The following is a 12,523-nucleotide window of genomic DNA, read 5'->3' on the forward strand; positions in this document are numbered from 1 at the left end:
GCGATTTTAGTCATGCAGAGAAATAATGTTACAGGCCGGGAACGTGACTGTAGGCGGGAGAAATGTCATACGGGCTGCTAACGTCTACATTAGACTAGCAAAATATCAGATTGGTCCCTGAGAAAAGGTGCCTCGGTCTACTGGCACAAAGTTTAACTAAGTAGAGTACACCAGCCTAACAAATTGTAAATCACCCCTTTGTAACTGAATTATATAGAAAATAAAATTTCCAAAAATTATTTAAAATTACAATAACAATTTAAAAAAAACGTGCCGAAATACCTAATATCCGGCACAAATTGTTAATCAGAAGGAGGATGTGTGCTGTGATTGGCTGGAGGGCTTGGGCCATAAAGGTCAGGATTGCAAAAACTCGGGCGTGGGAAGGTTGAACAGATAACATTTTTAAAATATTTTCTCGTGTAAGTTTTTAGGGGTTGCCCTGCTGTCTCGGTGTTATGTGGTTAAGTAGTAAATAATTTTATGTTCTAAATAAATGTAGGTATACTTTACCTTTCCGGTCATTGTCAACAACGATAAGTGGAAATATCAAGTCTATTGTAAAACAATATTTTTCTTTTAAAGTATATTTTACAGTTAAAATAATGTATTATCTCTATACACTTCCATCTCTTTCAAAAAATAATTTTTTAAAAAAAGTTGCATGTAATTAATATTTCTAGCTCTATTAATTTTGTATTTTTCATCAAACGTTTGGGGTTGATAAATAATATCAATAATTTTTTAAATATTATTTTGCAGTAAATAAATCTGTGTACCTCTGTACCATCTCCCTTCTGTGTCCAACACTAAATATATTTTGGTTTTTGAATTATTTTCCTGTAATACAACATATTTCTATAAATAAATGTGTGTATATTGCTGCCAGTCGTGCGAAGATAAATAATTAATACTATCAGTTATTCAATACAATACATATTACGTTCAGTATCAAGACAAAGGCCTGTCGTGTATGAACCTATACCACCTGCAGATAATTCGCGTCTATTTGGTGCTATGCACACACAGATACAGGCTTAAAAAAGTATTCGCAGTTTTTTATTAAAAATGAAAGGCTAGCTCAGACAAATCCTAGACAGAACGGATAAAAGAGAAAATATGTGCACATTCTTTAACACATAAATCAAAACTTCAGTACACTATGTAGCGAAAACAGGAATTAGTTTGAAACATCATAAACGTTTTTTAAGAAATATTTAACAAATGAAGAAAAAAAGTTGTCAACAATTTATTTAAAAACTAAACTAATTTTATTAAAAATAATAAACTAAAAATATACCAAAAAATATATAATGTAAAAAACTATAAAAAAACAATATTTACATAAAAATATATATGAAATCCTCCACCAGAGAAATAGAAGCTGCTGGCATCTATCCTCATTAAGGGGAAAGTAAGCATACGATCACATTTACTGAGAGATCTAGTTAACACCTCCCCTTTCCTTGTACCTAGATCTAGGCAACACCAACCGGTTCCTGTTAGATATAGCCAACACCTCCCCTTTCCTGGTAGATCTAGGCAACACCACCCGTTTCCTGTAAGATATAGTCAACACCTCCCCTTTCCTGGTAGATCTAGGCAACACCACCCTTTTCCTGTATGATCTAGTAAACACCTCCCATTTCCTGAGAGAGATATATTGTGTAAAGCAGGATAGGGAAGATATTAATCTAGCATTTACGTATTCAAAAAATTTGGAAATAGCCGGCGGTTATGTTCCAACAAGTTAGCAGTGGCAAACGTGAAAAAAAAATAAATCTATCATATACAAGTTCCCTCCATTCAGTAATGTATGGGAGGTGGAAATGTGCGCATTAAAAAAAAACCGAAGAGGCATATGTGTTATTAAAAACGTATGTTTTTGCCAATGTTCACGAACCAGACAATGACCATTTACAATAAGCCATTAGGGTGTCTCTTCCCACCATACACATTATAGAAACAAGGAGTATTAATCAAATTTACAGATATTAACTCGGACAGAGTATCGAGACTCATGTTATGCCTATAGAAACAACTATATAACAAACAGAAATATTATCAGTATATGAATAAATACAAATGTGGTTCACACACCCCTCTCACTAAATAAGTCCTAAAACCTCAATTTAAAAACTAACCTAAATAATTTTAAAAAAACTTACTGCTGTCAGCAAAGCTCTTCATAGCAAGGGGCGAAATTTTGTTACGCCAAATATATTGCAGTGATCGTCAACCGCCGATGCTTATGGTTTACGATGTCACGACCATAATATTGATTCAATTGTTTGCTGCTAGGAAGTGCTAGTGCGGCTGCATTTCTGTTGTTTAAAATTAAAGAAGAAATAATTTTTCCGAAGCTAAATTTAGGTCAAATTTTGTATATTGGGTGTAAATATTAAGCACACAAAATATACAAAACATTTTTTATTAAAAATTTTTAACATTCTTCACTTAACGGGTGTAATTGGGCTAGGTTTGATTTTAATAGAAAAATATATAAAATGGTTTTTCTCTCAACTAGTTTCATATTTATAGCATTTTTTTTGGTGTGCATGCTGATGTATTATTAAGTCTGGCCTGATCTTATAATTCGGGTTTTTTCCGCCTATTCCTGTTCCTTGTTATGAATAATTTTTTAAAGGCATGCGTTGTAGGACTTGGAGAAAATTAAGTTTTCTCTCAATTTTAACTAAATAACACACTTCATAAAATACCTCCAACGGGTAGACTACTCATATGATGCCTCCTGGTGTTGGTATAAAAATTTTCAAAGTTTAAATATTAAATTATATTATATGTGAGGTTGCAGGTTCTCGCCTTGAAACTCCTGAAAATTGTCTATAATCTAAATCTTTCAATATTTTTAAAGCAATATTTAATATGTAATTGGCTAAAGAAACTGTTGCTACACTGTTAAAAATATTACTTCTCTAAGTCCAAAATATTAACCCCTCTAAAATCAACGAGAACACTTGAGTGCATTCAGAGAGTCACCTTGTTTTTATATTCGACGAAACACGCCTTCTGATTTGATACATCTTGGTAAGTCTCCTTTGTTTTGGGATGTTTTGTTTCGTTCAATTTGTTTTAAGTGTTAATATGACAGTCTCTTCTATACTGTGTATGGTTTACTCTAACCTTGTGTGCTTGCCTATCACCTGTTTCCTGCAGGGTGTTTCCACATCACTGCTTCCGATAGCGTCCTCCTACCGATAACAATGATCATCTTTTCCGCGTCGAATTTAGATTTCTATCGTATTTGTAACTGTTACCAGTACGACTGTTTACAGTTATATTATTATTATTATTGTAACATTAATTGTATATTTCATAAGCCGATCTTATGTATTTAATGATTTTATTGTAAATAGGACAACCAAAGTTAACGTATGTAACACATCTAATTTCCAGAGACTACACACTTTTTAACTTCAGGGTCATCTAAGCATTATTCTTTGGAAACTTTATTCATTTGCCTTAGTTCAGCACTCTTACACGCTAATATCCAAGTTTTATTTCACTATGCAATTAATTTTGTTTGCTGATTTTTTTCCATAGCTACTTGGTTGCTAGGGACGGAAAATAAATAGTTATAAGGAAGAAGAAAGGGGAGATGCCATCGCCATCTTGCAGCGGGTAGACGTTTCTCGGGCTGGGGCGAACCAAAGCCTTGGTTGCTGCCCGAGGAATTGAAGATTCGCGTCATCCGCGGTCGTGTGCCATCTAGAATTCTCCACCCTATTATTTGTGAGAATAGTTCTGGACTGAATAAGTCTCAGATAGGAAGTATCGGTGACATCTAGTGCCAACTTCCGCGTGGGTCCCCTTCGTCCCGTAGTGGTTCCGGACGACTGATGTTAGCGCCAGCTACGATCGGCCACGATGTTTGGTGAGACCGATCACAATTAAAACAGACTTTTTAGGACGAGAGGGAAGTCGATTCTTCAGCCAGACCCCCGGCTACAGCAGATCTTCTGTAGCTCGCCAATTACAGCTTCCAGCGTCCAGTGTTCCAGCGTCGCAGCAGACCACCTGCAGGTCCAAAGAAGAGAGCCTCAAGCCTCCGACAGATTATAGCTAGACCCGGTATGGTAGTCGATGTGTTCCTGTGACGTCATTAACATCTACTTACTGACAACTAGGTCTGAACAAAATGATAACATACATAGTAAATATTTTGGTTGTTCCTCTCGCTGAATTACATGTTAACAGTAACTTCACGTCAATATCAAAGAACCCATTAAAATCGTATGTTTTCCAGTTATTATTATTTCATTTACAGTAAATGTCAGTTACGTATAAAACAGACCTGGTGCTAGGTAATGCAAATTTACACTAGTCACACAACACTACCTAATTTATTTTTAATAATTACTCTCTCGACAGTAATACAATGCAGTGACGTGCTAGCTGGATTAGGAGTCTGGGTAATCAATACAGCAGCAGCGTTCCTGAGATCTACTGCGGAGAGAATAGGCGCCAAAACCCTGCAAGAACACCAATAGTTTAGAGTGGCACCCATTATTGTGGGGCTTGTACAGTTGGCCACACACAGAATAATTTACATATCTTTGTCGGTTTGTGTATCCGGAAATATGTTCCTCAACATAAATATCTTGTTTTGTAAATCCCTTCCACCCATGGAACTTATGCCCAGCGATTTAGAACTTTCTGTATACAAAATGATCTTGATCTCCCTGTCAAACCAGGAACATTTGATAAGCCAATTAACTACATTTCTGAAAAAAAATTAAAAATTTGTGGTAGTTATTCAGTTGTATACATTTTTTCCAAATTTTTTAAATATTTACACAGCAACAAAATGTTGTATACTGTGACTACAAATTTATCTTGTGCAATTTTAAATAACCATACTATTTAAAATATTCAAAGTAAATTCAATCATACTACCCTTATGGGAGAACATTTTTCTTGCGCAACTTAGGCGGAAATAAAATTTATCGAGTTTGATATTCATAAAATAATATGTCTACTTAGAAAGTTATTTGCTAAGATGGAACATGTTATTGGAACCCCCTTGCTAAGTTATCATACTATTTTTTTACAGTATCAATAGTCGTAGAATGTCCACAAGCAAACGAAAGCACATGTCGTTGTTGCATGTGTTCATTGACCAGGGATGTGTGCAGACAGGACGTGTGGTTGTGTTGCAGAAGTGCCCATGAACAAGGTACAGTTGGGGGGCGCTCCGTCGCCCAACCTGAAGACAGTGCGCTCCAAGATCGGGTCGCTCGAGAATACCAGCTATAAACCAGGAGGCGGCAATGTGAAGATAGAGCATCGCAAGCTCGACTTCAGCAAGACCCAACCCAAGATAGCTGCCAAGAACGATGCCTACGTTCCTGGTGGCGGCGACAAAAAGGTAATGAGCTGCTGTTTTATATCATGATTCGCATTATGCCGAGGCTTCTGATCTGGGAAGTTGGCAACCTAAAAACCTTAATGGCTCAAAGAGCAAGGCTACTTGTTGGAGCTGTGAGATAATTGGTGTTTGACCAAGCTCTGTTGAACTGTCAGGTTGGTGGCCTATTGATCTTTTAAGCTCCAAAAACAAGGCTCTTAGCTAAAGTGGTGAAGTAATGTGCTTTGGACCTAGGTGCTGCTGAGTTTGATAGTTAGCCCCATATTAATCTTATAGACTCGCACAGTAAGACTCTTAGTTGGAGCGGTAAAGTCATGTCCAGTCATCCGAAGCGCAATTAAGATTGGGCAGTTAGCATCCTATTGATCCTCCATGTTTTCTCGAGTGAAAAAATAATGTGCATTGGGGCGAAGTCAGCTGAGCAGGGCATTTTGCAGGCTGTAGAGCGTTTAAGCTATCTTGGGATGTACAGTAATGTGCAGAGGGCTGGGGCGCTGGTGAAATGACCATTTGAGGCCCTATTGGACCATTAGGCTCTAACAGCGAGACTTCTTGCTGAAGTGGTGGAGATGAGCAGAATGTCATGATGCTTGGCAGTGGTGCCCTACTGGTTCTCTAGGCTTGCATTATGAAGGATCTTAGCTAAAGCAGTGGTTTAATATGCAGTGTGACGATGCCCTCTTAAGCTGAACAGTCTGCATCATATCCTGTTGGAATCCTCAGCTGGAGTGGTGAGGTAATGTGCAATGGACCCAGCTATAGTTGAGTTCGGCAGTTAGCGCCCTTCAGGTCTTCTAGTCCTGCATTGATAGACAACTTGCTGGAGTGGTGAAATAATGCGCAGTCAGCCGAGGTATTGCTGAAGTGAGCATTTGGTGCCCTATTGGTATTGGCTGAAGCGGTAATGTATTTTTTCCCAAGGTGCTACTGAGCTGAAATTTAACAACATTTTGGTTTCTTAGGCTTGTAGAGCGTGGCTCCTAGCTGAAGCTTTGAAGTAATGTGCTGTAGGCTGAGAAGCTTCTGGACTATTTTGTTAGCACATTAATGGTTCTCCAGCTTCTCGGAGTGATAAGTTTTGATGAAACGGTTATTAACAGTGTACGGAGGCGCTGCTGAATCAAGCAGTAAGGCCCTTTTGATTATCTTGGCTCGCAGAGGGAAGCTCCGAGTTGGAGTGATGAAGTTCTGTGTAGTGAGCCGCACTGCTAAGCTGTGAAGCTGAGAGCCAGGCTGTTCCTGGAGCGGTGAGGTAATGTGCAGTTTGCTGAGACATTGCTGGGCTGGGCATTTGGGGAAGTTTTTGTCTTTCGGTCCACAGAACAAGGCTCCTAGGCAGAGTGATGAAGTAATATCATTGAATAAAGTAGTTTGTAAAAAGGGCTTCTGCACTAGGCTTGTGGAACTAGACCTAATGTCCACCATCTTGTATTGTGATTTCATGACAGCCTTGGAGTCACAATTCCTCAAAAACTACTCAAAATAACTCAAAAAATATATAAATTTCCCTATTTAGAGTGAAAATTTCTAGTTTAAAAGGAAAATTTCCTTTTTTAGTCCTCAAAAATGAAACGGCAAGAAATTTCCCCAACATGGCTTAAATTCCCCATAGGCAAGCTGCACTAAGCCACACCTTGACCATAAGGATGCCATGGCCACCATCTTGTACTCTAGAACATTGCAATTTTCGTTATGGTCGCCATCATGTAAATCCGTAATTATTATCAGATCTTAATGGCAAAAATTAAAAATTAATAAATATTTATATAATCATAATAATAAAATATTATTTAAAAACACTGTTGCATATTTTGTTATGGCCGCAATGTTAGATTCTAGGAAATGTACTTTTCGTTACGACCACCATCTTGAAAATCCGTATTTTTTATGCTAAAAAATTAGGAGAAATTTTAAAATTTAAAATAAAATAAGAAGATTAATAAAAACACTTTGTTATCTTGGATTAAGGAATCACGATCGTTATCATGAAAATATGTAATATTCAGATTTTAATGGGAATAAAATTAACATTTATAAAAAATAATTAATGAAATTTTGTATAAAATATTATTTAAAACACACATTTACATCCTTATTTAGATCCCTGTATGGGCGAAAATAAAATATAAACACAGATCCTTCCTCCACGGAAGATACCGACAGACTGCACTCTGTTATGGCCCTTAGAGCCTACTATATATACAGTTAAGAAAATAATAATTAACTTGGAAGTAGCTGGGATTTGGAACAAAACTGGCTAATAAAATATTATGCGCGTGAGGTGACACTAAAGGCCCAACAAAGAAAAAGATAATGCCACCCTGAAAACACTGTGGAGACTGAGGATCTGTAACTTCAAATTAATAAATAAAAATGCAGTTTTCTCTATAGGCGTGCTTTGATTAATCTTGCTTCATACCACTGAATTGTTTTAAAAGGAAACAAACATCATTTTGATAAATGAATAATTTATTTATATGGTTTACTGAATAATAATGATAATAATAATTTAAATTATAATATGGTATCTTTATAATAAGGTTAACTCAAAATGATTTAACAAATACATTTAGCCATATTTAAGAATAAAACATAATACAATATTTTTAACATAATAGCCAATTTACACACTGGTGCTTCTATTTGTGGGTTACATAAGTAATTATTGTTATTGACAGTGCCAGAATAATATTAATTAAGATGTGGTGCAATTTAAGTCCGTTTGGAAACTGCAGGGCTTGTCTTAGGTAATAAATTATACAAATTTATATTTTCACATATTTGGTCGACTTGCTGGCATCTTATAATCTTGAAGAAATAGCCCGCTGTGGGTGTCATGGAACAAAAAGGGGTTCGAGGCATCGTAGCCAGTGGGTCAGGAGTAATTATTTCTTGTAGTGCCAGGAAGACTGTTTGGCCGCAATCTCAGCTCCAGTTCTTGGACCCTGTCTGCCAACAAGCGAAATCCAAAAGAATTAGACCTGTTTCACAGACAGCTGTTAAGTAGGCACAAATGCCCGCAAAAAGGGGAACTATCGGGAAAGAGAGTGGGTATCGACAACTCACTAAAACAGGGTGTTGATCAGGAGGTGTCTCGCTGAGGTGCCCACGAAACTCGGCGCGCAACTAGCGCGGTGGATGCAGAAGCACTCATAATTTAAAAATGTAACAAAATATGAAATCCTCTACAATAGAAAAACTGACAGACTGATTACAAAAAAATAACTTAATACAAGATTTAAGTAAACATCCCTTGACGAGGCGACTATATCTTAATGTAAATGTCGGAGTTGAATCTCGCTGAGCGCTGGTCTCTCAAGGAGGAAACGGCCGAGAACGATGAAGTCAGTTGGAAGTCACGCCAAGATGTCCCTTCTATGACACCTGTGGTACTTAATTAAATCCGGTGCTTTGCCTTGGCTTTGGCTTCCGGGTCGAAAGGTTCCAAAGACGACCCAGGAAGGGATCGAGAAATACAGGCTTCGAGAGCTTGACACTGCTGTCGGTACCTGACTGCTGCGCTATCTACTGTGGAGTCGAAGTCGACTCGCGCATCTCGAACAAGACTACTTCCAAAGCAAGGGGGCTTATGGAGGAGATTGGTGGAGTTCCCTGGTGGCTCGAAAAGAAAGACAGGAGAATGATCTTTGAGAGGGTCACTAGAGGGTTGTAGCATATAGCAAGAATTCAAACACTAAGGGAAATTAAGTGACAATTCCACCACTAAATGTCAAGTGCGGTACATTCAAAGACCGTTGGCCAGTCCTTGAGAAAGGCCGTTGGTCGTCGTGGCTAAGAACTGGTCATTGCACTGGGGCACCTTCCAGGAAAGTCTAAAGGGGGAGGTGGAAATTCTCAGGGGCAGTATAAACTGAGATCTACTGGGCCTGGAGACGTGCCGGGGAATTAGGTAAACTGACTCAGGAGCCTGACTGGAAGTGATCACCTCGGGCAAGCTCTGATAAATTAGCTTGCCTGGGAAGCACTGCTAGTCACGATGACAGTGAGAGTTTCAGGAGCTGGGTGTGCACTAAGACGGCAAGAAAATGAGGCTGGATGCTGAACTCGCAAAGGGTCGACAAAATATCAGATTCTGCGCAGGGAATGACTCGAGGAAGCAGCCAAACAAAGATTAAGTGCGAGGGTACAGTGAGTGGAACAAGTTTAAATTTAAGCTATAAAATTACTGTTAAGATGATAGTTCAAAATTAAAATTATAATTGTGCCGCAAATCTTAATTGACAGCATAACTCCCAGCCAAAGTACATATATCGCCAGATAGTATATCATATCTATCGTCTTGTTTTTGTCTGCTGGAGACCACAATCTTGTACTCATTTATCAGAAAAAACTGCAACCCCTTGCAGAATATCTGCAGAGTCTTGACAGGAATAGTGAGCACACAAATAATACCATTAAAATATTGGCAGTAATAATCATGAGCACACTGAGAAACCTAACACACCTTTTCTCGATATAAGCAAATTATAAAAATAAATAAATTCAGTTCAATAATTACAAAATAAAAATAATGAAAGATAAATAAAAATTTCAATAAAAAATACAAAAAAATTGGCTTATACTAGAACTCTATCCGTGCATAAGAAGTTCAAAAGCCGGTGTTACTGCCATTGTGTTATTAACAAGAGCTTGATTTAATTTGGTTGTAAAAGACGAGGAAGTTGCTTTGGTTGGGTCAATGACACTACCGTTTAATAAGAGGTACACAAGGGAGAATTATTAAAAAAAAAGTACTTACTTCTCACAAGAGGAAGTAGAAAAAAAAAGGATTGTATTTGAAGAAATAAAAACTACGAGTTTTGTCTAAATGTTACCCTTTATATTGTTAATGGTTCTTTTCTTTCTTTTGTAGTATGGTCATTATAATTAGTTGCTTACATATGAAATTCTTGCAGTTAAGAGTTGAGTAACTAATGATCATGATACAATAACAATAATGTTATCATATGTTCACATGGTTCTTTGCATTACTAAACGGGGACCATTTTATATTTTAAGGTTAGAGTTAACAAAAAAATAGTTCTTTTATTTTTTAATTACAATGTTAACGGTTTGTACAACACACCAAATTAAGTTCTCTTCTAGTGACTGTTCACTGGCGGTTAACAAATGTGGGTGAAGAGTTGAAGTGACAGCTGTAGTTTTATTTCTTGTTTAACATGCCGGATAGATGTAAATCTTGGTTCTAGGGGGAGTGGACCTGACCCTGCGGGGAAGGTGATTGTTACTTGAGGTGTCGGAGCTGTTGCCGGCTCTAGTATCCAAGACATAATCCGACACATAGCCTCTCCGCACCAAGTTGTAATCCTCAGCCTTCACCTGGGCACTGCTGCTGAGGGCGAATCGTGGTGACCATGTTGGGATGGGTAGCCTCAGCCTATGGTCATATCATTGCCTTAACTGAAGAGGACAATGCCGGGCGTAACCCTGCCGCAGTGCATCCTCAATTGCATGAATGGGACCAGAAATGGTGAATTGGCTGAATATGCGGGCAACAGCAGATGCGTTTGAAACCTTTCTGGGGGTTCGACTGCCGAGCCTCGAAGCCTCTGCCCCAAAGAGCCCCATTGTTATCTCGAACTAGTGAAATTTTGAGAATTTTTGAGTCATTTTGAGTTATTTTTGAGGAATTTTGAGTCCAAGATGGCCGACGTGACTTCGCAATCCATGATGCCAGACCTCGGATTCCGGCTCCACTAGCCTGAAGCCTGGCACAAAAGCCTCATTTAAATAACATTAAATAATTTTTTCCATTTATTTGTGACTGATCCTTTAGTTGTAAATAATGATAAAGATCATTAAATCACAACAAAAAGGTACCATTTATTTATAAGTCACATTAATGTTAAATAAATGCACAATTTGGATGCCAATTTATTACATAGTAAGTAAAACGTAACCACTTTCAACAGCTAAACATAACTTGGAAGTATCATAACTTAATAGTAATATTACATGTTTTAATTGTAAATAAAATTTTATGTGATATTTTCTTAATCTAAGTCTACCAACAAACAATGTTTTTTTAATACTTTTCTTTTCACATATCTTTATAAATAAGCACAGAAAATACACTGGACATGAAAAGCATTAAACATTATTGCGAAATACTTCAATACAATACTTTTTAACAAACTTAGGATGTTTTCTTTACAAATTCATGAGAAATTGGTCCCTAATGTTGTTATTTCAATATTATTAAATCAGGAATTAGTATGAGGTGCTAAATGCCTGTAAGTAGAAAGAGCTACAACTACAGTAGTTATGGTCCACCGAATCATATTTTGGAACAGTTAAATGAAAATTATGGTACGTTAAAAGAGCCTGGTGTTATAAATTACAGTTCGCAATACTACCCAGATTAATGTCATGTCATAGCAGTACACTTTATTGTAAACCACTCCCCCCTACAACCACCACTACCTTCTAAAACTCATTGGGAGAACTTCCTCTAGCTCCATCTCCTTTGTTAAAGTATGGTAGCTCCAGTTCTCCTTTCACACCAAACCTCTCCATTTTCTCTCAAACTCCTCCTTGATGCCTTAGGTGTATTTTGCTTGGATCAGTAAAGGGGTGTTGCAGGAGAGAATTATCGCAAGTCTTTATATCCAAAGCTCCTTTCCTCCAGGGTGGAGCAGTTTTGTGATTAAAGGTTGATGTTTAGTGAAAAAAATCATGTAGGTATTTAAGTGACTAAGGGTAGTGAGGGTAAGATAAATAAAAATTATTAAATTGTTTTGGTTGTCGGTCATTTTGCACGACATATAGGCAGCTGGCTCTCGCAGGAAGCTGTGTGGTCATGTGTGGTTATTTGTAGCTAAAAAGTGCAAAGTGTAAACATACCATAAAAAACTATATTTATGAACCAAATATTCCAAAATACACATTTTCTGCATGTTTACATTGCATGTGAGTAGTATGTAATAGGGGCTCCTGCGCCAGGCTTCAGGCTGTGAAGCCGGGAGCCGAGTTACCACTTGGATGGTGACGTCACGGCGGCCACCTTGGATGGGTGTGACCTTGAACTTTGACCTTAAACTTCAAATTAGCCAAAATTATCCAAAATTTAGCCAAAATTTGCCCAAAATTCGCCAAAATTTCAATTTTTTTTGA

At 37.5% G+C, this 12,523-nt stretch overlaps 1 protein-coding gene across 2 annotated transcripts in view; it reads left to right on the top strand.

Moving 5' to 3' along the window:
* LOC134533332 (microtubule-associated protein tau) overlaps positions 1-12,523 on the top strand; it is a 735,916-nt gene that overhangs the window by 679,239 nt on the left and 44,154 nt on the right. For both annotated transcript variants that reach the window (XM_063370846.1, XM_063370847.1), the window contains exon 4: positions 5,181-5,389. In XM_063370846.1, coding sequence (XP_063226916.1) covers positions 5,181-5,389 — 209 coding nt within the window. The remainder of the gene's footprint in view (positions 1-5,180; positions 5,390-12,523) is intronic.

The sequence above is a fragment of the Bacillus rossius genome, chromosome 6 (genome assembly GCF_032445375.1).
Source record: "Bacillus rossius redtenbacheri isolate Brsri chromosome 6, Brsri_v3, whole genome shotgun sequence".
Classification (NCBI taxonomy): Eukaryota; Metazoa; Arthropoda; class Insecta; order Phasmatodea; family Bacillidae; genus Bacillus; species Bacillus rossius.